Consider the following 23,422-nt stretch of genomic DNA (forward strand, 5'->3'; position numbering starts at 1 on the left):
TTGACACTCCTTTGAATCTACCGACACACAAAGATGTCAAATATGTCTTGATGTGACTTGACAGAAGCTTGTATAGCTGTACTGAAAATCGGACTAGATCAGGATAGTACGGTGGATGCTTAAGAACAGGCACACTGTGCTGAGCAAAGAATTGGTGCGCATGGATCGCACTATGCACAGGGGAATTTTCTGCTCTAAACTACCCTCCCATAACTTCAACTCAGGAGTTAATGAGATGAAATGAATGACATGATATGTAATAGCAGCAAGGGAGTGGGTGAAACCCAGTGCCAGCACATAGCCTACTCCTGTCAAATAGCATCAAGGTGTCCCGCTCAAGGCTTAACATCCCCATCCCACGTACAAATCATCATTGTGTTGTATACCATCACTCCATATGAACACTGCAGAATTTAATCAAAGCTTTTGGCACACACTCTAGTGATCAGAAATTGTATACCACCACCTCTCCTACCCTGTTAGCCAACATTCTGATGGTGACATTTTTTTCACCAATGAGACTCGACCTGGCTAACCATGGGGTCAGATCATGTGGACTTGATGACTCCAATGACTCCTCAATGGTCATCGTCAAAAGGTGGGCATAACCTGAAAAAAAATTAAAGGAGCTTATTTAAAGTAATTGAAAATACATGCAAGAGATTACACACAAAATGAATTAAAATAAAACACTCACCATTAGCAGGCATCCACTACTTTTGAAAGTTTGCGAGGAGATTTCTGATCTTCAGAGTCTCTCTGGATTTCCTTTTCGCTGAAGAAGAATGAACACTTCATGTAAGGAGATCCTTTCAGTGTGGCAGGTTGAAAAATGCCTAACACCCAGTAAAGAACAGAGCAGAACAGAAAGGTATAATTATTATCTGACAAACACTTATCACTCCCATGCCTTGATATCGCATACAAGGAACAATTTTGGCACCGTATTAGTCTTTGAATGTGGATAGAAACAAGGTTGAAAGTACTTCGCACCTACTTCTCATGCACTAACTTATCTACCAGCGGATTCAGACACATGTTTGGCAATTGCCAGCATTGTTTGCAGTGCTAACTGGTAGACACTCCACTAACCACCATAGATAAGGGAAGGAGTGATAACACTAGTTACTTCTACTTGTTATAGTTATTAGCTACCACCAACTTTGCCTTGAAGAAATTCATATTATGATAAAAGTTAACTATGGTTTATCAAAACTATAACAATAAGGAGGGAACTTAATTTGTGTTCTAAAAATATTAGACTAGGTGATAGTTTTTGTGCAGATGTGGGGCTCTTCATGCTGGTGACCAGGTGCTGGCAGTGGGAGACACTCGATTAGACTGCTCTCCTGGCGTGACAGCAGCTGAGGTGCTACAGCTACAGCGCCAAGCACAGGGAGGCACTCTAATGTTGGAAATCCTCCCTCGAGCTCATATAAATTGTGGTTGGAGACTGTCTGACAACAGTGCTAGGAACAGAGGTAACTATAGCACATTTGTTCAAAGATTTCAAAATGTGTAGCTAAGCACAAATATAATGTATGAAAATATTTCAGGTCTTTTGGGCCCAAAACTTCATCCTCCAAGCCCCAGCCCAAGCCCTTCAGGATTCAGTACTCTCAACTCTCGGCGTCGAGCTCGCTTCATCAGAACCAAGGGCGATGTTCCACATGACTCGGGTAATGGTTCTCAGTTTTTATAGATAAGAAAATGTCAACTTCTTAGTGTTAAGAAAGTAGTAATAATAATAATAATAATAATAATAATAATAATAATAATAATAATAATAATAATAATAATAATTACAGTCTCTAAGGGTGAGAGAATGGGAAGTTGGGGGTAAATGTTTAACCCTCCATCAGGTGCAATTTATCTATGCACCAAATATGGTGCATTGTATCAGATTAATACATTTCACATTTCAACAAATTAGAAAAATTAAAGAAAATTATACAAAATCATGTGAAAGAATAAACAATGGGGTCAAGCAGGTTGTATCATTTTGTTACAACATAACTTCAAATTTATATCCTCTCCCTGATATTGTTATTTTATCTGAGACTGCAGAAGATCTGGAGAAGTTGCTGAATGGTATGGACAGAGTCTTGGGTGAGGTGTTCAAGATGAAAATGAATAAGTCCAAAAAAAAAAAGTAATGGAGTGCAGTCGTACAAAGTCAGGTGATGCAGGAAATATTAGATTAAGAAATGAAGTCTTCAAGAAAGTAGATGAGTATTGTTACTTTGGTAGTAAAATAACTAATGATGACAGAAGTGAGGAGGACATAAAATGCAGGCTAGCACAAGCAAGGAAGGCCTTCCTTAAGAAAAGAAATTTGCTCACTTTGAATATTGATATAGGAATTAGAAAAATGTTTTACAGCTGAAAATGTCATTCCATCTGATTGGACAGCCATTGTTGGGCAGACCCAAGGTTCTGTAGGGTTTGTATGAGTAATGGGTGGATGATTTCAAAGCAGAATACTAACATTTTGTTTGCTTGCTTGCAGCATATTTAACATAGTCCCATGGAAATTTATTGGAACACTACAATAACATACACGATTTTTTTACACTTATTCAAGTAATACATATCTTCAATTTTTGCTAATAGTTAATATGTCCTCCTTTGTGGTTTCTAAGTTGTCTTACCTGATTTGGTATAGATTCCAGAAGCCTTGAGCACATATTTTTATCATCATGAAACCACACTGTAACCAGAGACTCTATCATGTGTATTTTTACTGAGCGAGTTGACTGTGTGTTTAGGGTCACACTGCTGTGAACTTGCATTTGGAAAATAGTGCATTTGAACCACACTGTCAGCAACCCTGAAGATGTTTTTCCAGGTTTCCCATTTTCACACCAGGCCATGACAGCTTCCTTTCCACTCCTGGTCCTTTCCTATCCCATCTGTGTTGGTGCAACATAAAGCAAGCTGTAAATGTTAAAAATAATGTGTATTTTTGTGGAAAAGTCAAGTTTTGCAAGTCCCCTTTTGCAAGTAGCCCACATGTTTTTTATTGGATTAATATCAAGAGAGTTCCCTGGCCACTCTGACACAAATATTGTTGTCACTGAAGAATTTCTTTACTTTCTTTGGAGTATGGCAAGGAACCATATCTTGCTGAAAATTTCAGTCACCATCTGGAAATCACTTCTACAGTTCACCAACAATTTTAGATGTACTGGTCAGATTTAATCAGCCCGTCAACTGGTTCTCGGTCCTTAGTGTGTGAAATATCCCCAAAATATCTTCATGGGGTGTTTTATAGTCTGTTGCAAATGTGCTGAAGTTGTTGTCTCATTCTTCACTCAGCACTCATATTGAACACTTTGCCCTTGCTCCTGCACTTCAGAGTAACTCTCATCAGAGAGAAAAACTTTCATCTAATATTCCATTGTCCAATCCTGATGACTACATGCCTACAAGAGACATTTCCTGCACATTTCTCTTGTTAGAAGGTGTTTCTTTATAGGTTTGCAGGCATTTTTTATGGTGCCAGAAGTCTATGAGGACATTAGAAACCTGCAGATTTGCTCCTTTTACAGTCAATTTGTGAGCAAATTCTACAGCAGTGAGTTTGAGATTTGATTTGCTTATTCTAAAGAGAAAACTTTCAGTTGGTGTCATTTTCCTCTTCATGATATAGTTTTCCTTTTTCAGTGAAATTGAGATAGTCTGTTTGTAACTTCTATATTATTTTAATAATTGCCCTTTGTACTTATCACTTATGTTTACATAAATATTATCCTAAGAAAGTTTATTTTTATGTGTAATAATATATTGTTGATAAATACTGTTTTTCCACTATTCCTTCTCATTTTCATTGGTAAGCACACCAACTTCATTGCTCTTACAAACCCACAGATAAAAATGAAGCAATAGTCATTATAATACTCAGTTCGGTACAATAGTGAATACATTCAATCATTCTCTACATTTTGATCGTTACTATAACTAACTCGAGTCACAAACGAGATTAGTATATGACATACAAAGCGCACACTTCCAGTTTTTGCACCCATATCTAGTTAGTCTTCTGAGGCTAGTTTCTGTTGTTCACGTTGCACATCTTCTTTTTATAGAAGGCCGTGAATTTGGCTCATCTTGATTTTCCTCCACCCGATTTGGTTGAAATTTGTTCATTTTCCTTTGAAAATCCAATGGTACGCTAACAGTTTTCATACTTCTTCTAGCTACCTCTCTTACAACAAGTTCATGTGACAACTGCTTCAAGAAAACTCTCCTTTGCATTGGTTCTAGTCAATTACACAGGTATATAACCTGAGAATTGATGCTCCCTATGTTTAGCATGGTAAAATGTATCACTATCGGCCATCGCTTGATGTTTCAAGTCACATCAAATGTACCACGCAGTTTGTCTGCAGTGTCTACTCCTCCTTTTGTTAAGTTATAGAAGGTTATAACGACTGGTTTCTTTTTTTTTCTTTCTTTCATGTCAGGATCAATTGATGCATCGATATGGATTTAGATACAAGAATCACATTTCTTTGTTCCTTTGGGATGTAAGACACTAAGGTTGTGTCCTTTCTGAAGTCGAAAATGCTAGTATATTCTTCCCATCCTTCGGTGGTGACAATTTCAGGTGGCAGCTGACTTTTTTTTTTTTTTTTTCTAATATATACACGTAGGATGGTCTTTTCTCCTTTAGTTCCTCAGCAAGTTCTAAGTCACTGAACAAGTTATCAGCTGTTACATTATGACCTGAGCCAAACAAAGGTTCAGCCATGCATTTAACCACATCAACTGGCTTGTTACTGATCATGAAAGGTCCTTGTGATTGCTATCCAGCATAATTTTTTAAGTTATAGGAATAAAACATTTTTGCATCTATAAGTGCATACATTTTTATTCCACACTAGCTGATGTACCCGTGCTTCGCTACGGAATTCTAAACTGTAGGCTATACAGAATTCTAGGTTAGGTAGTGTAAACATTGTGAGCAAGATTGTATTAAGTTGCATAGCTCTTAACGTTGCCCTAGAAACACGATGGGGAAGTCACCGACGTCTTTTCTCATATGAAGACAGGGTTAGGGAATTTTCATTGTAATAGTAGGCCAGCTTGCCTACCATCAGTCACAATCAGGTTGGGGAGTTTTCATTATAATGGCAGACACTCACTCTCCGCCTGCCTTTACAGATTCTCAGAAAGACTCTCTTAGTAGTTTACCCAACTGAAATGAACATGGGTCATTACAATGACGTCAGTAGGAATGGCGCGATTAAAAGCAATGCTTTCATATGAAATACTCGAAAAAATAAAAACCCACACATTTTCTCACTTTCAACGAACAGTACTACGCTGCAGAACTAACAGCCCAAAGCTACAGAGCTGGAATGACCAAGACGCAGACATCCGTGAACAATCTTCGTCCTTTTTACGGCGGGGGGAGGGGGATTAGAATAGTGGATAGTCCCAGGGCAAAAACTATCCCTGTTTACTTATCTGTTTCCTGGGAGTACTCGATGAGTTGGAAAATCTCAATTCACCACATTGGCGGGGGAAAGAACTATCTGACGTGGAGGCAATTTTTCCTCCAAGCCAGAGAAGAAACCACTGCTAATTTGGAATAAAATGAATGTAGATTTAATAAAAGTGAAGAGGAAGAAGCTTTTCTTAAGAAACGGCTCTTTTCAGGGTTGAATTTTGAGTTATTTAGTGAATTGTGGTACTATAATTTGGAATAGGCCTAAATTGTAATTCTAGCCCAGTTCATACTACTACTACTACTACTACTACTACTACTACTACTACTACTACTACTACTACTACTACTACTACTACTACTACTACTACTACTAACTGAGCCTCTGACTTAAGTCCGCACACTGCTCATTCAAAACAGTGCATCAAAGTAGGTATCGAATAGCTGGAATACTATCATGAACCAGTGTGTTACGTACCAGCAGTATCAGAAAATGTATGAACCAGAAGAATGGCATGCTAAAGAAGAAAGTTATCTAACTCCTCAACTATTTTCCGCCAATATTCAGTTAGGCTGTTATACTCGGTACGCAGCAGTAATCCCATCTATCGGAGTTGAATGTCAGCATAAGAGACAAAGAACATTACAACAAACAACGGTCGGTGTAATGTTATTGTTGATCAATGTTACGCGCTTTCGATATTGTAGGCCTTCACATTACTAATTGTCTTCCGGTTCTGAAATACCACTCTTATCATAGTCGGTACGGTAAAACTGAATAAAACATAAATGATCGGAAATTGTATTCTCTATAACTTTTGTTATGTAGTACTTTTCCATAGGATCAAAAACATAGGTAGGCAATTAAAAATGAAATTTTAGGTGCCTTCCGCTAAGCTACCATTTCACTCAGGGTGAATAACATTGTTTATAGCTTAAATTGTAGCTTCTTATTCCCCGACTCAATATACTGATTTTCATTAAATTCTGTTTGCCCATTTTCTTGGGACTCGGCATTGATATGGACTTAGCAACAAAAATCCAAATTCATGAACATCCGTTCATCATAGCCGGTATGGTAAAAAGGCATGACGTAAATGATCAGAAATTAAATTCTATATAACTTTAGTTGTGTAGTATTTATCGATATGACCACTAATAATATAAATATTTGAGAAATAATTTTAGGCCTTCCCCTAAACTGCCATTTCACTCAGCGTGAATAAAATGATTTATAGCCTACATTGTAGCGGATCACCCCCCCGACTTTACATACCGATTTTTATTAACTTCTCTTCAGCCGTTTTCTCGTGATGCGTGTACATACATACATACATACAGACAGACAGACAGAAATTACGGAAAAGTAAAAACTGCATTTTCTTGTTACTGTGGACATGATCGATACAGAAATGCCATTATTTTCAAATTCTGACCAATGTACAGACAAAACTCTTATTTTATATATATAGATTTACTGGGCTTTGATGGAATGTATTGGCAAAAAGGACACTTTACATGAAAACTTGGAAGCATTTCATCTAGTGTTGCATTTTCACCGAGCAAATAATTTTTCTGACAGTTGAGCACAAACTGGGAGAAAATATCACAAACTGGTGCAAGTCTGTCTTCTGCTCTTCTGGCTAACCTACTATTCTCGATCATCAAAATGAAAGCAACGCATTAGAGCCTTGAACCTTTTAATATTCGTCACCAGGCTAAACTTTTCTATTCCATCTCAGTTTGTCCTCCATAGTTCCTCTAGACTCTGCCTATTTCCTCTAAAAGCTCCTGCTAAGTACAAAAGTCCTATAAAAGCCCTTATTTCTATCACATCAGTACTCTTTGTCTCTTTTCCGAACAGACTTATCTTTGATGTAGCTTATGTATTGATTTGTGCATTTGGCCACAATATCCCAAATTTCTTCTGTAAACAGATTATTCCAGCATTCTATGTCAGTTTTTTGCAAACCTAGCATTTCCAGGAAGGTTAGTAAGAATATTGTAGGGTCTCCTTCTAACAATTTTCTGAGGTGGATTATGACTACATTCAGTTATTTCATCCTTTACAACAAAGTAAGTGCTACCTCAAGTTGTTTTATCCTCTTCATCTGTTCCATTGTCCTCTTCAGAATCACCATCGCAGTCCTCTAAATGATCTTCAGAACTTGTAGCACTGTCGACATGAATATCCTCATTCAGGTCTTCATCATTGTCTTCCAGATTTCTCCTTACCTCTGCAAGGTCATCAGATTTATTCACTTACCTTGTATTCAACATATTTCTCAACCTTGTATTACTTTGCTTCATCAAATTCATACTAAGGTTGTCAAATGTTCTTTTTGTATAGTTTTCCCCAGGGTTATAATGGAAACAGAAACAGGTTTCAGACTCGCTTGTGAAATGTAAAAATTAAATATGAACATCCATGTAACGGGTTGCTTAGAAGGGCTTTGAACCAATTAAAACAAGAAGATAATTGTATTAAATTAGTTTTATGTTTCAATAACCTTTGTTTATTTGAAGAAAATGCAAAAGCAGAAGGGCAAGAACACTGCACACCACAGCTATAGCAAAATATTAACGAAGATGTTGTGCTTTGTTAGCTTAACTCAATGGGTTTTGTAAGTTGTAACTGGTTTCTATATTGAAGCAGTTTACTACTAGCACTATCAATTAGTTATTATATGTCTTAACAATTTTCTAGAGTACCTGGTAAATAATAATAATAATAATAATAATAATAATAATAATAATAATAATAATAATAATAATAATAATAATAAAACCAAACCCCATCGCACTACAGCCCCTGAAGGGCCTTGGCCTGCCAAGCGACCGCTGCTCAGCCCGAAGGCCTGCAGATTGCAAGGTGTCGTATAGTCAGAACGACGAATCCTCTCGGCCGTTATTCTTGGCTTTCGAGACCGGGGATAATAATAATAATAATAATAATAATAATAATAATAATAATAATAATAATAATAATAATAATAATAATAATAATAATAATAATAATAATGTTCTTCAATTTTTCCATTAATTTAAAAATAAAACGTTCTATCACATTTGGAAGTTTGAAGTAATAATTAGCATCACACATTCCAAAGATTTATGAAGAAGTGTAGGTAAAAATACAATTGGCAGTACTGATTAGATATGGAAGTTCTTCACTATGGGCCTTTGAAACATTGCAGGAGGTTGAAAACTTTAACATATTATAGAACAAAAGACACTTCAGCCAAGTAAAAAGGAAATGGGTTTCAGACTGTGTTCCCCCTTTCCAGATAGGTTTCAGACTCCATTCTGGTGCGTTCCAGCACCACTGCACCCCTGGTTTTCTCATAATACCAGTAATGTTCTAATTTGGTGCAATTGAAAAGGAAGATGATGAAATCTAAGTATTTGAATTATTCTGCTTCCTCAGTTATAACTTCATACTCTGCTGTATCTGTTGATTATTTTTAATACTTCAGTGATATGTGTGTCATTTTACCCCCCACTGCTTATTCATATTATACTATGCTGTTCTGTTGTAAGGTCCAGTAAGTGGTTCTAGCTGTCTAGGAGTATGCCATATGGAGACTGTGATGGTTACACTGCAGGCTGACCAGCATGGCTATGGGCTCAGTGTGCAGGAGGCTGCTCCTGGAGAACAGTCAGCAGTACTAGTGAATGGTGTGGAGATAGGAAGTCCAGCAGATAGGTGAGTAAAATTTATGATGCTTATCGTAACTGATGTCAATAAATATACTGCGCTCTAGGTTGCAAAATTTAATCTTGGTACCGTTGGTTGGCATTTAAGATTGCTGAAATGCAAGGAGACTCATTTTAGTAGATTTATTGGAATACTGAGAAACTCTTTTCAGGGCAAAGCACAAACATGTTTTCCGGGCAAAGCACTCGAAAGTCTCTTTTAATTCAATAGCAATAAAATGTCTGTTGAATACACATTATTATTATTATTATTATTATTATTATTATTATTATTATTATTATTATTATTATTATTATTATTATTAGCAAGCAAGTGCTGCACGGTTTTGGTCACATAGCTATCAGTTTGCTTTCAGGAAATAGTGGGTTTGAACCCTGCTGTCACCAGCCCTGAAGATAGTTTTCTGTGGTTTCACATTTTTACATCAAGCTGTACCTTAATTAAGACCACTGTCTCTTTTCTCCCACTCTTAGCCCTTTCCTATCCCATCATCACCATAAGCATGGTGTGTCGGTGTAACATAAAGCAAATTGTAAAATATTTGTGTTTAATTATAGAAATTGGCCAATTATAAACTGCATGGAACCTAAGACTATGGTACAGTATATTTCTTTTTCTCTTCTCCCTACAACTACTTCATACATCTGCTGATTGTCTGTCTTTGTTCCTCCAATAACACTCTCCGAGGTTGATATCAAATTTGCAAAAGCCACAAATATGCACAAGTAATTATTATTTATTTTATTATTTTTCTGCTTCTTTTTCCATATCCTGGTGTACTGATGCAGTTATGGATGGAAAATTGGTTTCTCATGTACATTTACCCCTGTTTTATGGCTGCCTACCCTTCCTGATGCCAGGCCTATGTGGAGGGATGTATTTACTATTGCATGTTTCTGTCATGGCTGGTAGCGTGGTGTGTTGTGTATAAGAAGAGGTCTGTATTGAGGCAAACTCAAACATCCATTCCCCAAGCCAGAGGAATCAACCAGACATGGCTAAAATCCATTACCCCTCCGGGCATCAAACACAGGACCATCTGACCTGAAGACTGCGATGCCAAACATTCAGCCAAAGTGCCACACATAATTGTTATTCAATACATCCCTCCACATAGGACTGGTGTTTAGGAAGGATATCTGGTTGTAAAACTTGGCAAGTCTATATGTGCGACACAAATAACACCTGTGACCCCACCAGGGTATGGGAAAAATTGGCAGAGAAAGATCATTATTATTAGATTAGGTCACATTTAGATGGATTTGAAATGGGACTAGAATCACTTCTAGGATTATAACCTACTTGATTGCCTTCCTAAGGCTGAGTGCTCCCTATTCCAAAATCTTAAACCAGTCTTCAGTTTGTGGCCAAGCCAGAAATCAAAACCAGGCCAACTACTACTGAATGCTAATCATGACAGTGACTGATGCTAGATTTTTCGCTTCATAGTCCTTCAGATGAAAATTTCTGGATTCTCTTATGGACAAGCCAACGGCCGTAGCCGTGTTGAAACCCCGGATCACGTGAGATCGCAAGTAATCAGCTTCATTTTCCGTATCAAAATCTAATCACAGAGAGTTACACTAATTGAAAAAGGTGAAAGATTTTCAATTATTGTAACTCTCTGTCATGTGAGATCTCCAAAGTTAAGCAACATTGGGCGTGGTCAAGATTTGGATGGGTTGCCACTAGTGTCGTGCATTGTTCAAACTTGAGATGGGTAACCAAGACAGACCATCATGTGCTTTGCTGCATATGCAACCAATATCACATATGAGTGGAGCGTGTAAGCTAAAATGCCCGAGTCTGCTCCAATTCGTTCAACAGGGCCTGTTCGAAGCGAAGCTTGCTGACTAGGAAGGATGGCCTTGCTTGCTTTACTGATGTTGCAAGCAATGTGGTTTTTCCAGATATAGGTAATCCCTTGTTTACATAGAGCAAAGCCCGGGACGAAGTAGGGATGTACTGCAATATGAATGCTGGTAAAGGTGACGACGACCTACTGCGATGGTGGAAGGAACACGAAACCAGTCTGCTTACTCTGTCAGTAATTGCCAGATGTACGTTGTGCATCCCAGCAACTAGTGCAAGTATCGAAAGAAACTTTAGTAAAGCTGGAATGTTTTTAACGAGTCTTAGGAGTCAACTAGACCCAGACCAAGTCAATGACTTGTAATTAATTCATAACAATCAGAAGAATAAATAATTAGTTTGCAATTAATTCCCAGTTCGGAGCTAGAATTTGTGCACTAGCCATAGAAAACCTTGAACAAAGAGGAATTTTTAAATTACTTTTGAGGTTTACATTTAACTTTATGTGTTATAATAACTTAATTTGAACAACTGATATAAAATATTTTTAGTATAGCTAGTAGTGAAATATATAGCTTATGCATTAATAATGTGTGTTTAGTTTCCGTATAAAAGCAGTAAAGTATGCTAGCCAGGAGGAATACACGTGGCAGCACGTGAAATTCATTAACCTTCTCCGACAGGAGCGAAATTTACTACATTATTTTCCAGTAGTGCTTACCTATATTTACGAGGCTGCCCGAGTTCAGTATATTGTAGAATCACAGTCTAAAGTACGAGTTTAACTATTGACAGTTACATGCCCAGTCATAAGTACACCATTGAGGCAAAAGCGAATGTTTCAATAGATAAAGGTGCGCGAGACAAACAGCAGAGTACGGCTAAACAAGTACGAGGGGAAGGGAGCACTTCTACCTATGCCTGTGACAGCGCGTGAAGGAGCGAGTATGAAGGGGCAAGTTCGAATGAACATAGCTCGCCTCACCTGTGAGAAGCGAGGTTCGGTCATAGCCATACTCGCCAAATATGAACCGAGCATAGAGCGTGTTTTGCACGACACTAGTTGCCATGCGCTGTTGGTGGGGGGTAAGCGAATGGAGGAGCGAAAAGAAACTGGCCACCCTACCGTACATTAACTCTGGCTGAGGCATACTTCTGTGGAGGTTCGGACCTGCCTTCGGGCAGAATACACCCTTACCTTACCTTATGGACAACACCTACATACTAGTCAAGTATATTTACCAATGATATCACAATAAGGAGTTGGAACATGACAATAATCAGCTTTATGTAATTTATGTGTGTCTGGAGTCTGGCTAATAACCAGTGTTCTGTGTGTATATTCAGGTTATATTTGTAATGAACTGGAGTGAGGATTAACAAAGGTGTTCCAGGACCTGAAATTAGGTTTAATACTAGCTTTTTCATGCAGCAAGTTTGGAAAGTTTAGATCTGTTGTGATCACATCATCTTCATATCAACATCGGCTTCTGGATCATGTTGGGATCAACAAAATTATTCAGTTTTCATGATACAATAACTCGCAACATATAAATTACTGCAAAACATTTTAATTCCTTTATTACCATAATGAATCACACAAATTACATCTCTTTCACATATTATTCTATTCCCACTGTCAACTCTTTTATTTTATCAAAGAGTGCTACAGTCCAAGACATCTCACTGCACCTCTTTGTAACTCACAATAGCAAAGAATTTCACTTTCATTAAAGATCACAACTAGATTAGCTACCCTAAGTTGCTTGATTCAAACTGTCTACTCATGGTATGACAGAGGATGTCATCTCCTAGGATCTGCCTGCAACAAAATCTAAAATTGGTTGCTAAATATATCCCATAATACTTACGGCAGTAAAAGAAGCTGCTGTCTCCTCCTCCTCCAGTATTCCAGAGTTATTTCTTTTTTATACTGTACAGTATAATGCAATTGTCTCAAAAGTGATATTATCACTTTCTTTTATTTTTTGTTTTTAACCCTCCATTAGTGACATAAATTTTACTCTCAACTTTAGTGACTTCGGTCCAGTAGACCAGCCTTAAATAATTCCATAATTTTCATTACTTTAGAGTATTTTTTTATGGAAGGGTATAATTACTTAAGTATTTTATCATCTTAACCTTTATTTAAAATACACTTAAGTAATGTATAAGCAGTGAGAAGGAGAAATTATAACTGACTTATGACAAGTGAAATTAGCTAAATATCCAATGATAAACTCTTTTGAAAAGAAAACAAACAATCATGATTGAGATTTAAAGTTTGTAAATTTTCATCAGTACACAATTAACCTTCAAGACAGTCATGGCATACAACATTTGCGTGTTCAAGGCACAAATACTTATGACACTTCTTACAGAAGTACTTTGTCTTCCAGTTCTGCTTAGACGTGCAGACACTGCACCTTCCCACTTCCTTTGATGGTTCTAATCTAGGCTGGGCATCTTCCTTAATGTTGTAAATTTCCTTTAGCCTCTCTTGTTATTCAGCGAATATTGTAAATAGAAACTCTTCGATCGGCATGGTTCTTCATTAGGTCAATAGCCAACTTAGTCAGGAATTTACGCCAGACAATTTTGGCAGATGGGCAGTTATGACTAAATATCACCTGAGTATTTATGCCTGAAATATTAACTAATCCAAAGAAAATCACCAGGGGCCAGCGAGCAGTATTCCTAGCACAATTATAATTAGCACTTAGTTGGTCAACCACGTCAACACGTCTGAGAAGTCAGCTTCATCCTTTTGACTAGCAGGGTCAGCTAAAACAGCTTTAAGGAGCTCCCCAACACGAGACTCTTCACTTTCGAAATTCATATCCTTGAATACACAAGAAGAAAAAACATAACCATATTGTCTTGACCAGTAAAGAAACATTAGTGTTAGCACAACAATCTAACAATTCTAACAGTGAACACAACAATCGACACTGCTTACGCTACTAGGCTTTGGAATATAATGAGCTAATGAGTACATATACTGTATATCCACAAAAATCTAGATCATACCTTTCATTTGCATGCAACCATAAAACGAGATTGGTGACTTCGGTCTGTTGGACCGTGTACGCTCTTAGTGACCTCGGTGTGTGAGACCAAAAAGACCTCCACTGATCTGTATGGTTATCGTTTGAACTTGTGCAGTGGTGAGTATACTCGAGAATGAAATTGATGAACGTAACCTGATGCGCAGTTAGCTCACTCCAACGGGCAAAGAAGGAGGCACAATCATTTATGATGTTGGTCTGTGACACCGTGCATCACTAACAGAGGGTTAATGGCATACCACATCCGGAAGGTCCTTTTGAGCTGATGCCTGATAGTTGCTTTTCCATTCTTGCATCTACTTAATGTTGATTCTAGTGTAATTCAACCTCAGTAAAGGGCTGAAGTAGGATGTTGCCTTCTTGGTCATATTGCCAGATGGCACATAATTGTGTATGTGTGATAGGATAGTGTGCCAGTACCAATTTGGAGCACCTCTGAGATATGCTTTCAGTTACAAACAAGGTATCTGAATTGTGTCCTTGTTGTCTTCTTCCACTGTTGAAAGAAGAAGGGCGTTTGCTGTTGTGGATAAGGGAAAACTGATTGGTTTCAGCCCATGAAAGTACTGCTTCTCCATTATCATCCACCTGTAACTAGCCCCAAACATGACTGCAGCTATTAAAGCCTGCTATCACTATCAGTAACTTGTCTTTTTTCCTAAGTTCTCAGGTGGAGAACATGTAAACCTTGTAGTAGGAGGTTTAAATCCAAAGGTGGTCACACAATTGGTGAACTCCAAAAATCTGAGCTCTCAATTTTTAAAAAAATTTATACATGAAAATTATTTATAATTTTATATCAAGACTAGAGATGTATTGGAGTGTCTGTGGTGTCCCAAAGAAAAGTCTCTTAGTTCGCCATTGTAAGATCTTTGTGGGCATTCCTGAACTATGTGTCTGACAGTTTGATTGCCACACCACAGTCCCAACATGGTGAAGGTTGTTTTCTCCACTTGTGCTAGAAATTCCCACATACATGTCTGTTAGGTCATCAGCCCAGAGGCTGGTTGGATCATCAAATAACACCACCAAAGGTTATGTAGTTATAGGTAAACCACAAAAACCAAGCCCAAATGAGGCGTACTAGGCAAGATGAGGAGTGAGGTAGGTTACCATTGTTTTCCCTCATTGGACTAGAAGGTGTCACTGCAGCACGACTGATCCTATGAGCAACACCTTTCATAACACTCAGACACTTGTTGTGCTCCAAATGTCATTACTTAGCACCACCCATACCCCAGTAGCTTTCATATTGTCACAGCCATGGATGACACTGGTACTTCAATGGAAGCTACACTTTGCTCACATACATGTAGTTGGTCCAAATTTGATTCAGTTGCGACCAGATCTTTCTAGGCTGAACAAATTCAGACCCCTTCTTGGTTGTGCATGGAATTTCTGAACTCTCTGCAGGGGAAAATGGTTTCCATTCATGAGACCATCTATCAGCCAGATTGAAGTTGTTAACTACAAGATTCTCTGCTGTACAAATTAAGTATGGTCAGTGTGCATGTAGATAAGTTAACATTACCATGAATAGATAACTGTTTGTTGTTTTAGATCTTGAGATATTCTCTCATCAGTGTGGGGCATTGCCAAAATTGAGGCGGAGGGATTTAGCTTTATAATGAGCATTAACTCTCTTGGTGCCAGGCGGTAGTGTGAGCATCCGCCCTTTAAATTGCCAGAGCCGATCTGGTCGGCCGTTAACAATCCAGTCAGAAGTTGCCAGAGCCGATTACATCGGCCGGCTTTAAATTCTGTGATATACATAATTTTGAGGCAACCTATAGTGACGTGCATACTTTTGTTACAACCTGTAGTAAAGGGGCTACACGTTATTGTGTGCCTGACCTTGCTTTGGCAGTTCTAAGAGGGTGTTATACCTTTCACAAGAGTCGTTTCCTGTGTTTACAAATACCGCTAACCGGTCAGTAAGAGATTGCTCCTTGCAGTGAGTGGATTTGTGACAGGAAAATGGTATGTTGTTCACGTGATAATTTTTCAGCAGGCATTGATGACAATGAATTAATGCCGTATTTAGAACAGTGCGAAGTTAACGCAGATGATTTATTGGATAGCGATAGGGAATTTAGTTCAGAGAGTAGCGACGAAATTATACCGGACACGTCCGCGCAATCACCGCAGCTAAAGAAGAAATGTTTAATTGTATCTAACAGCACTAAAGCTACTCTGAATATGGTGGTAGATGAAACTAGTGATAACGAATATGATGGTGATGATGATGTCTCTGGAGAACATTTTGTAGAAATTTGTCCCAATGAACCCGACAACATTCCTCAACCTCCTGTCTCCTTCAAGGAAGTTCTTGGACCTAAACATGCCCTACCGTCTGATTCTCTGCCCATATCACACTTCAATTTACTTTTCACTTACTCTCTGCTAAACCTTATAGTCACATATAGTCTTCTATCATTACCTAAATGCCGGTCTCCGCGGGCCAACTGTAGCGTGCCTGCCTCTCACCCGGAGGTCATGGGTTCGATTCCCGTCCAGGTCAAGAATTTTCGCCTGGTCCTGAGGGTTGGTTCGAGGTTCACTCAATCTAAGTGACCCTAAGTGATTGCAATTGAGGAGATATCTGAGGGTGAGAGGGCGACCCCGGTCTGGAAAACCAAGAATAATTACTGAGAGGATCCATCTCACTGACCATGATTCACCTCGTAAACTGCAGGTACCGAACTGAGCAGCGGTCGCGTAGTAGGTCAAAACAAATCACGGCTTTAGTGTCATACATTTCTTCATGTCATAAATTCTGTTGTATTGTAAAATTATTTTTCTAATATATACTACAACCGAAAACGAGAAACTACTTTTTCTGAAAACAAAAACTATAATATCAACTACTATTTTTTATTTATTTAATAATTCAGAATTATTTTAATACTGTGTTGTCCGCACGTAGAAAATTTGTTGTCAGTATTTCCCAAACATCGATACATACACGCGAATTTTATCGGTGTGTAAAATTGTCTTGTTTTTATTAGGGACATATGTTTGAATTTTTATTTTTTTACGTTTTGATTTTTCTCGTTCAAATTAGTTATTCTATAGAATTGTATTTAGAAATACATTATACGTAATTACGTACATTCTTTTGTATCATAAATTATTTTTTCAAAGTAGATATTGAGGGAGAAAGTGCGAAAATAATTTTCTCCTCCTAAAAATAAAACGTTATCGACAACTATAAATCAACAATAAAATGTCTTTGACTCTTTATATCATTCCAAACCAGTTTCTTATTCTTGTGTGTTTGAGTCATCAGTCCATAGACTGGTTTGATGCAGCTCTCCATGCCACCCTATCCTGTGCTAACCTTTTCATTTCTACGTAACTATTGCATCCAACGTCTGCTCTAATCTGCTTGTCATATTCATACCTTGGCCTACCCCTACCGTTCTTACCCCCTACACTTCCTTCAAAAACCAACTGAACAAGAGCTGGGTGTCTTAAGATGTGTCCTATCATTCTAACTCTTCTTCTCATCAAATTTAGCCAAATTGATCTCCTCTCACCAATTCGATTCAGTATCTCTTCATTCGTGATTCGATCTATCCATCTCACCTTCAGCATTCTTCTGTAACACCACATTTCAAAAGCTTCTATTCTCTTTCTTTCTGAGCCAGTTATTGTCCATGTTTCACTTCCATACAATGCCACGCTCCACACGAACGTCTTCAAAAACATCTTTCTAATTCCGATATCAATGTTTGAAGTGAGCAAATTTCTTTTCTTAAGAAAGCTCTTCCTTGCTTGTGCTAGTCTGCATTTTATGTCCTCCTTACTTCTGCCATCGTTAGTTATTTTATTACCCAAGTAACAATATTCATCTACTTTCTTTAAGACTTCATTTCCTAATCTAATATTTCCCGCATCACCTGCCTTCGTTCGACTGCACTCCATTACTTTTGTTTTGGACTTATTTATTTTCATCTTGTACTTACCCAAGACTTCATCCATACCATTCAGCAACTTCTCGAGATCTTCTGCAGTCTCAGATAAAATAACAATATCATCGGCAAATCTCAAGGTTTTGATTTCTTCTCCTTGGACTGTGATTCCCTTTCCAAATTTCTCTTTGATTTCCCTTACTGCCTGTTCTATGTAAACATTGAAAAGGAGAGGGGACAAACTGCAGCCTTGCCTCACTCCTTTCTGGATTGCTGCTTCTTTTTCAAAGCCCTCGATTCTTATCACTGCAGACTGATTTTTATACAGATTGTAGATAATTCTTCGTTCTCGGTATCTGATCCCCATCATCTTCAGAATCATAAATAGCTTGTTCCAATCAACATTATCGAATGCCTTTTCTAGATCTACGAATGCCATGTACGTGGGCTTCTTGATTCGATCCTCTAAGATCAGACATAAAGTCAGGATTGCTTCACGTGTTCCTACATTTCTTCTGAAGCCAAATTGATCTTCTTCCAACTCAGCTTCAACTTGTTTTTCCATTGTTCTGTAAATAATACGTGTTAAAATTTTGCAAGCATGAGATACTAAACTAATGGTGCGGTAGTTTTCACACCTGTCAGCACCGGCTTTCTTGGGAATAGGTATAACAACATTCTTCTGAAAATCGGATGGGACTTCTCCTGTCTCATACATCTTGCACACTAAATGAAATAACCTTGCCATGCTGGTTTCTCCTAAGACAGTCAATAATTCAGAGGGAATGTCATCAATTCCAGGTGCCTTGTTCCTATTTAGGTCACTCACAGCTCTGTCAAACTCTGACCTCAAAATTGGGTCTCCCATTTCATCAGCATCAACAGCCTCTTCATGTTCCAGAACCAAATTATCTACATCTTTACCTTCATACAACTGTTGGATATGCTCCTGCCATCTTTCTGCTTTGTCTTCTTTCCCTAGAAGTGGTTTTCCATCTGAGCTCTTAATATTCATACACCTAGATTTCCTTTCTCCAAAGGTTTCCTTGGTTTTCCTGTATGCAGCATCTACCTTTCCCAGGACCATACAGCCTTCGACATCCTTGCACTTCTCCTTCAGCCATTCTTCCTTAGCTATCTTGCACTTTCTATCCACTTGATTCTTTAATCGCCTGTATTCTTTTCTGCCCTCTTCATTTCTAGCATTCTTGTATTTTCGTCGTTCATCAATCAGGTCTAGTATCTCCTGAGTTATCCACTGATTCTTAGTTGATCTTTTCTTCCTTCCTAACATTTCTTCAGCAGCCCTACTGACTTCATTTTTCATGACTCTCCACTCTTCCTCTATAGTGTTTCCTTCAGCCTTTTCATTTAGTCCTTGTGCAACATGTTCCTTGAAACAATCCCTCAGATTCTTTTCTTTCAACTTGCCTAGATCCCATCTTTTTGCATTCTTTCCTTTCTTCAATTTCTTCAACTTCAGATGGCATTTCATGACCAACAAGTTGTGGTCAGAGTCCACGTCTGCTCCTGGGAGAGTTTTGCAATCCAACACCTTGTTTCTGAATCTCTGCCTAATCATAATGAAGTCTATTTGATACCTTCCAGTGTCTCCAGGTCTCATCCACGTATACAGCCGTCGTTTGTGGTGTTTGAACCAAGTATTGGCAAGGACTAAATTATGATCAGTGCAGAATTCAACCAGCCGACTTCCTCTTTCGTTCCTTTGTCCCAATCCAAATTCTCCTACTGTACTACCTTCTCTTCCTTGGCCTACCACTGCATTCCAGTCTCCCAACACAATTAGATTCTCGTCACCTTTTACATATTGTATTAAATCTTCTATCTCCTCATATATTCTTTCGATTTCTTCATCATCCGCTGAACTAGTAGGCATATAGACCTGCACTATTGTGGTGGACATTGGTTTGGTGTCTATCTTGACGACAATAATTCTTTCACTATGCTGGTCGTAGTAGCTTACCCGCTGCCCTGTTTTCTTATTCATTATTAAACCAACTCCTGCATTCCCTCTGTTTGATTTTGTGTTGATAATTCGGTAGTCGCCTGACCAAAAATCTTGTTCTTCCTGCCAATGTACTTCACTTATACCAACTACATCTAACTTTAGCCTATCCATCTCCCTTTTCAGATTCTCTAACCTACCATAACGATTCAAACTTCTAACATTCCACGCTCCGACTCGCAGAATGTCAGTATCCATCTTCCTGATGATCGCCCCCTCTCGTGTAGTCCCCACCCGGAGATCCGAATGGGGGACTAGTTTACCTCCGGAATATTTTGCCCGGGAGGAAGCCATCATCAGTACATCATTCATACAGAGAGAGCTGCATGTCCTCGGGAGTTAGTTACGGCTGTAGTTTCCCGTTGCTTTCAGCCGTGTAGCAGTATCAACACAGCTAAGCCATGTTGAGTATTATTACAAGGCCGTATCAGTCAATCATCTAGACTGCCGCCCTTGCAACTACCGAAAGGCTGCTACCCCCCTTTCGATGAACCATTCGTTAGTCTGGTCTCTCAACAGATACCCATCCGATATGGTTGCACCTGCGGCTCGGCTATCTGCATCATTGGGACACGCAAGCCTCCCCACCACGGCAAGGTCACATGGTTCTACGTAGTCGATATGTAGAAAATTTCATGCCGGTATTTGCTATACACCGGCAGATATACGCGAATTTTAAAATACATGTATTTCCACAGAAAATGGCCTGGCACTTTACAGTAGTAGAGTGGAGGCGGAGCACTGGCCTCTTCCAGCTGATAGGGAGCGGCCGACCAGATCGGCTCTTGGCTCCAAGAGGGTTAATGGCTTAAATTTCTGATTTCACAACAATGGTACTTCCATATTCTAAATGTGGCCTTTCCACAGCTAACTTCATGCCAGGAATATTTGGGCACCTCTGATGTTCATTCCTATGCATTTCTTGAATGAATGCATGAAACATTGCAATTCTTTTCACAACATAGCTTACTTGGCAGATGTTGTTTGGAAGCTGATATGCCTTCTATACCATGGAATGACAGTCAGAATTGGCAAGGAAAAGAGAAATTTGTTGAATCGCATGGTGGTGCTTCTGGCGTGAGAAAATAGGCCATCTGGAAAGAGTACATGTCCATTGTCAAGGGGCACCCAGACGTTAAGCATTTGAAAAACACATCCTATAGGGAAGCTTCTCTAGAGTCCCCTTCTCTTTCTGATTAAATACGGCTTTAGATTTGTTGATCCAAATGATCAATTTCTTAATCTTCTTCCATCATATATTAATGTTGCTCCCAAATTGTATGAATTCCTGCACATTTTCCTGCTGATTACCATATATTGAGAGGGAATAATTATTTTTTAGCTTTTCCAGTTAAGGCAATAATCATCACAACCACTGTGTACAAAGGGACTGCACATGTGCCAGTTGTTTACAAGGACCATAGTTTTTACCTTGTTGATATTCATATCATAAGTGCTAAGAATTGCATCCAGCTTTGCCAGGATCACATTCATCCAAGATGGTGATTTTTTCTTCAAAGCAGTACATTGTCACTCTTTTTGTTCTTGAATCTTAATTCCTCCAATTTTTTGTTTTGTTTATATGGTATTCTCTTGCATTTCATCTAGGTATGTGTTGAAAAGAATGGGCAAGAGTGAGCAGCCTTGCTATACTCCCTTCCTGATGCAGACCTCTGTTTCTTGCCACTCACCCTGTCCAATGTCTTCTCAAAGTCTGTACGGGTGATATGTGTAAATCATTTCACATTAATCTCTCTATGATGAGCTATAAATATGATTGCACTTGGGATTCAAACCCAAATGCCCTGCTCCCTGGACAGGTTCATTAACTGGTTCTGCTAAGACAACCACAGTGAAACATCATCAAAGGCAGCCAACATGAAACAGCTATGAGTCACTCTCTCTTTTACACTGGCTGACTTAGCAGAACCATTTAATGCACTGTCTGTTCAAATCTGAGGGCAGTCACATTTTCAGCTCTTTTACTTAGATCTCAACCACTTTAAGAGAAGCTATCCTCTAAAGCCATATCTTAGTTTGTCTGTGATTATTTTTATTACTAAGGTTACCACTTGTGTTCCTTTGCCCTCCCTAAATCCAAACTAATCTTCTAACAGTATCATCTCGCAGTTTTCTTCAACTTTCATCAAGTATTAGTGAGAGACATGAGTTAAAAGGCTTAGTATTGTTCACATCTATTTGCAGATGTTCCTTCAGGTATGGGAACAATGAATCGCTTCTTAAACTTTGACTGTATGTGTCCAGTGCTGTTTGCAAAACAATTCAAACAAGATTTTTCAGCATTGTTGCCTGAAGCGTTATTAATTCTTCAAGTAAATCATCAATTCCTGGGGTCTTTCTGCTCACTTCAAATTTTTCAATGGTTTTGTTCAATCCATCATTAAGTTTTACATCTCCTTCTTTATGCATCTTTTGCTTGTTCCCCAATATCCCCATGGAAATCTGCTTTCCTTTATACAAATTTTTAAAGTACGGTAGTCTCTCATCTTTTAACAGTGCCAAAGAAACATGGGTTATATTACCTGTTTTATAATCAACACTCTCAATGTTTGAAATATAAGTAAGAAAATAAATATAAGGAGAGGCAGAGACAATGACTTTATTTTTTAATGGTCAGATATTTAGCTAGCCAAGATCTATTATCATAAACTTTGCTAAACAGAATATGAGATTGCATGTACAAAGGAAAAAGCATAAGCAAAACATTGCGAGTGATCACAGTTTTCCGTTCCTTTGTTGTAGATCAAACCTGCAGACTGCTTTAAGAGAAGCTATCTTTTCTAAAGCCATTTCCATTTCAAATGAGACACTTTTCCTCTAGAAAATAATCAGAAAGTCTGTTAAGAAGTATTGCTAATATTATATTGTTAATTACACCATCTTTACTATACTTATTACAGGATATGGACTGTTCTTTTCCATAAATATGCCTGTCATCAGCATTGTAATGCAGTGAGTGCTCCAATTAATAACTTTTTTACGTATAAAGTCAATGTATTAACCACATAGAAAATTGCATATTTGTTCCCAGGTGTGGTTGTATCCAGTCTGGAGACCGTATCCTCGCAGTAAATAATCATTCTGTAGCACTCGATCAGCTCACAGCAGCAGATGTTACCAGAATATTGCAAGATTCTTCCGATGGCTCCCGAGTATCACTGCAGCTTGAGTTTGATGTAGCAGACTCAGTAGTGCCATCTAGTGGAGTTTTTAATGTCAAACTTGCCAAACGTGGAAATGGGCTAGGGATCACTATTACAGGTATGTGTACCTGTCTTTATGAATCAACTATCAAGAGTGTGTTTAGCAAAGAGTGTGTTAAACGAACTCTTCAATGGGACACCATCTACAATCCAAGATGTTTTCCCTTAAAATCATAGGTATTGAAATGAACTTAAGATGACCAACTGG

The 23,422-nt window shown here is 38.3% G+C and overlaps 1 protein-coding gene across 8 annotated transcripts in view; it reads left to right on the top strand.

The window, feature by feature from the left end:
* The window catches only part of Grip (Glutamate receptor interacting protein), a 475,280-nt gene that overhangs the window by 349,219 nt on the left and 102,639 nt on the right, over window positions 1-23,422 (top strand). For all 8 annotated transcript variants that reach the window (XM_067137515.2, XM_067137509.2, XM_067137516.2 and 5 more), the window contains 4 exons: window positions 1,285-1,481; window positions 1,557-1,679; window positions 8,993-9,158; window positions 23,043-23,272. In XM_067137515.2, the coding sequence (XP_066993616.2) occupies window positions 1,285-1,481; window positions 1,557-1,679; window positions 8,993-9,158; window positions 23,043-23,272 (716 nt within the window). The remainder of the gene's footprint in view (window positions 1-1,284; window positions 1,482-1,556; window positions 1,680-8,992; window positions 9,159-23,042; window positions 23,273-23,422) is intronic.

This window comes from Anabrus simplex, chromosome 1 (genome assembly GCF_040414725.1).
Source record: "Anabrus simplex isolate iqAnaSimp1 chromosome 1, ASM4041472v1, whole genome shotgun sequence".
NCBI classification, from domain to species: domain Eukaryota; kingdom Metazoa; phylum Arthropoda; class Insecta; order Orthoptera; family Tettigoniidae; genus Anabrus; species Anabrus simplex.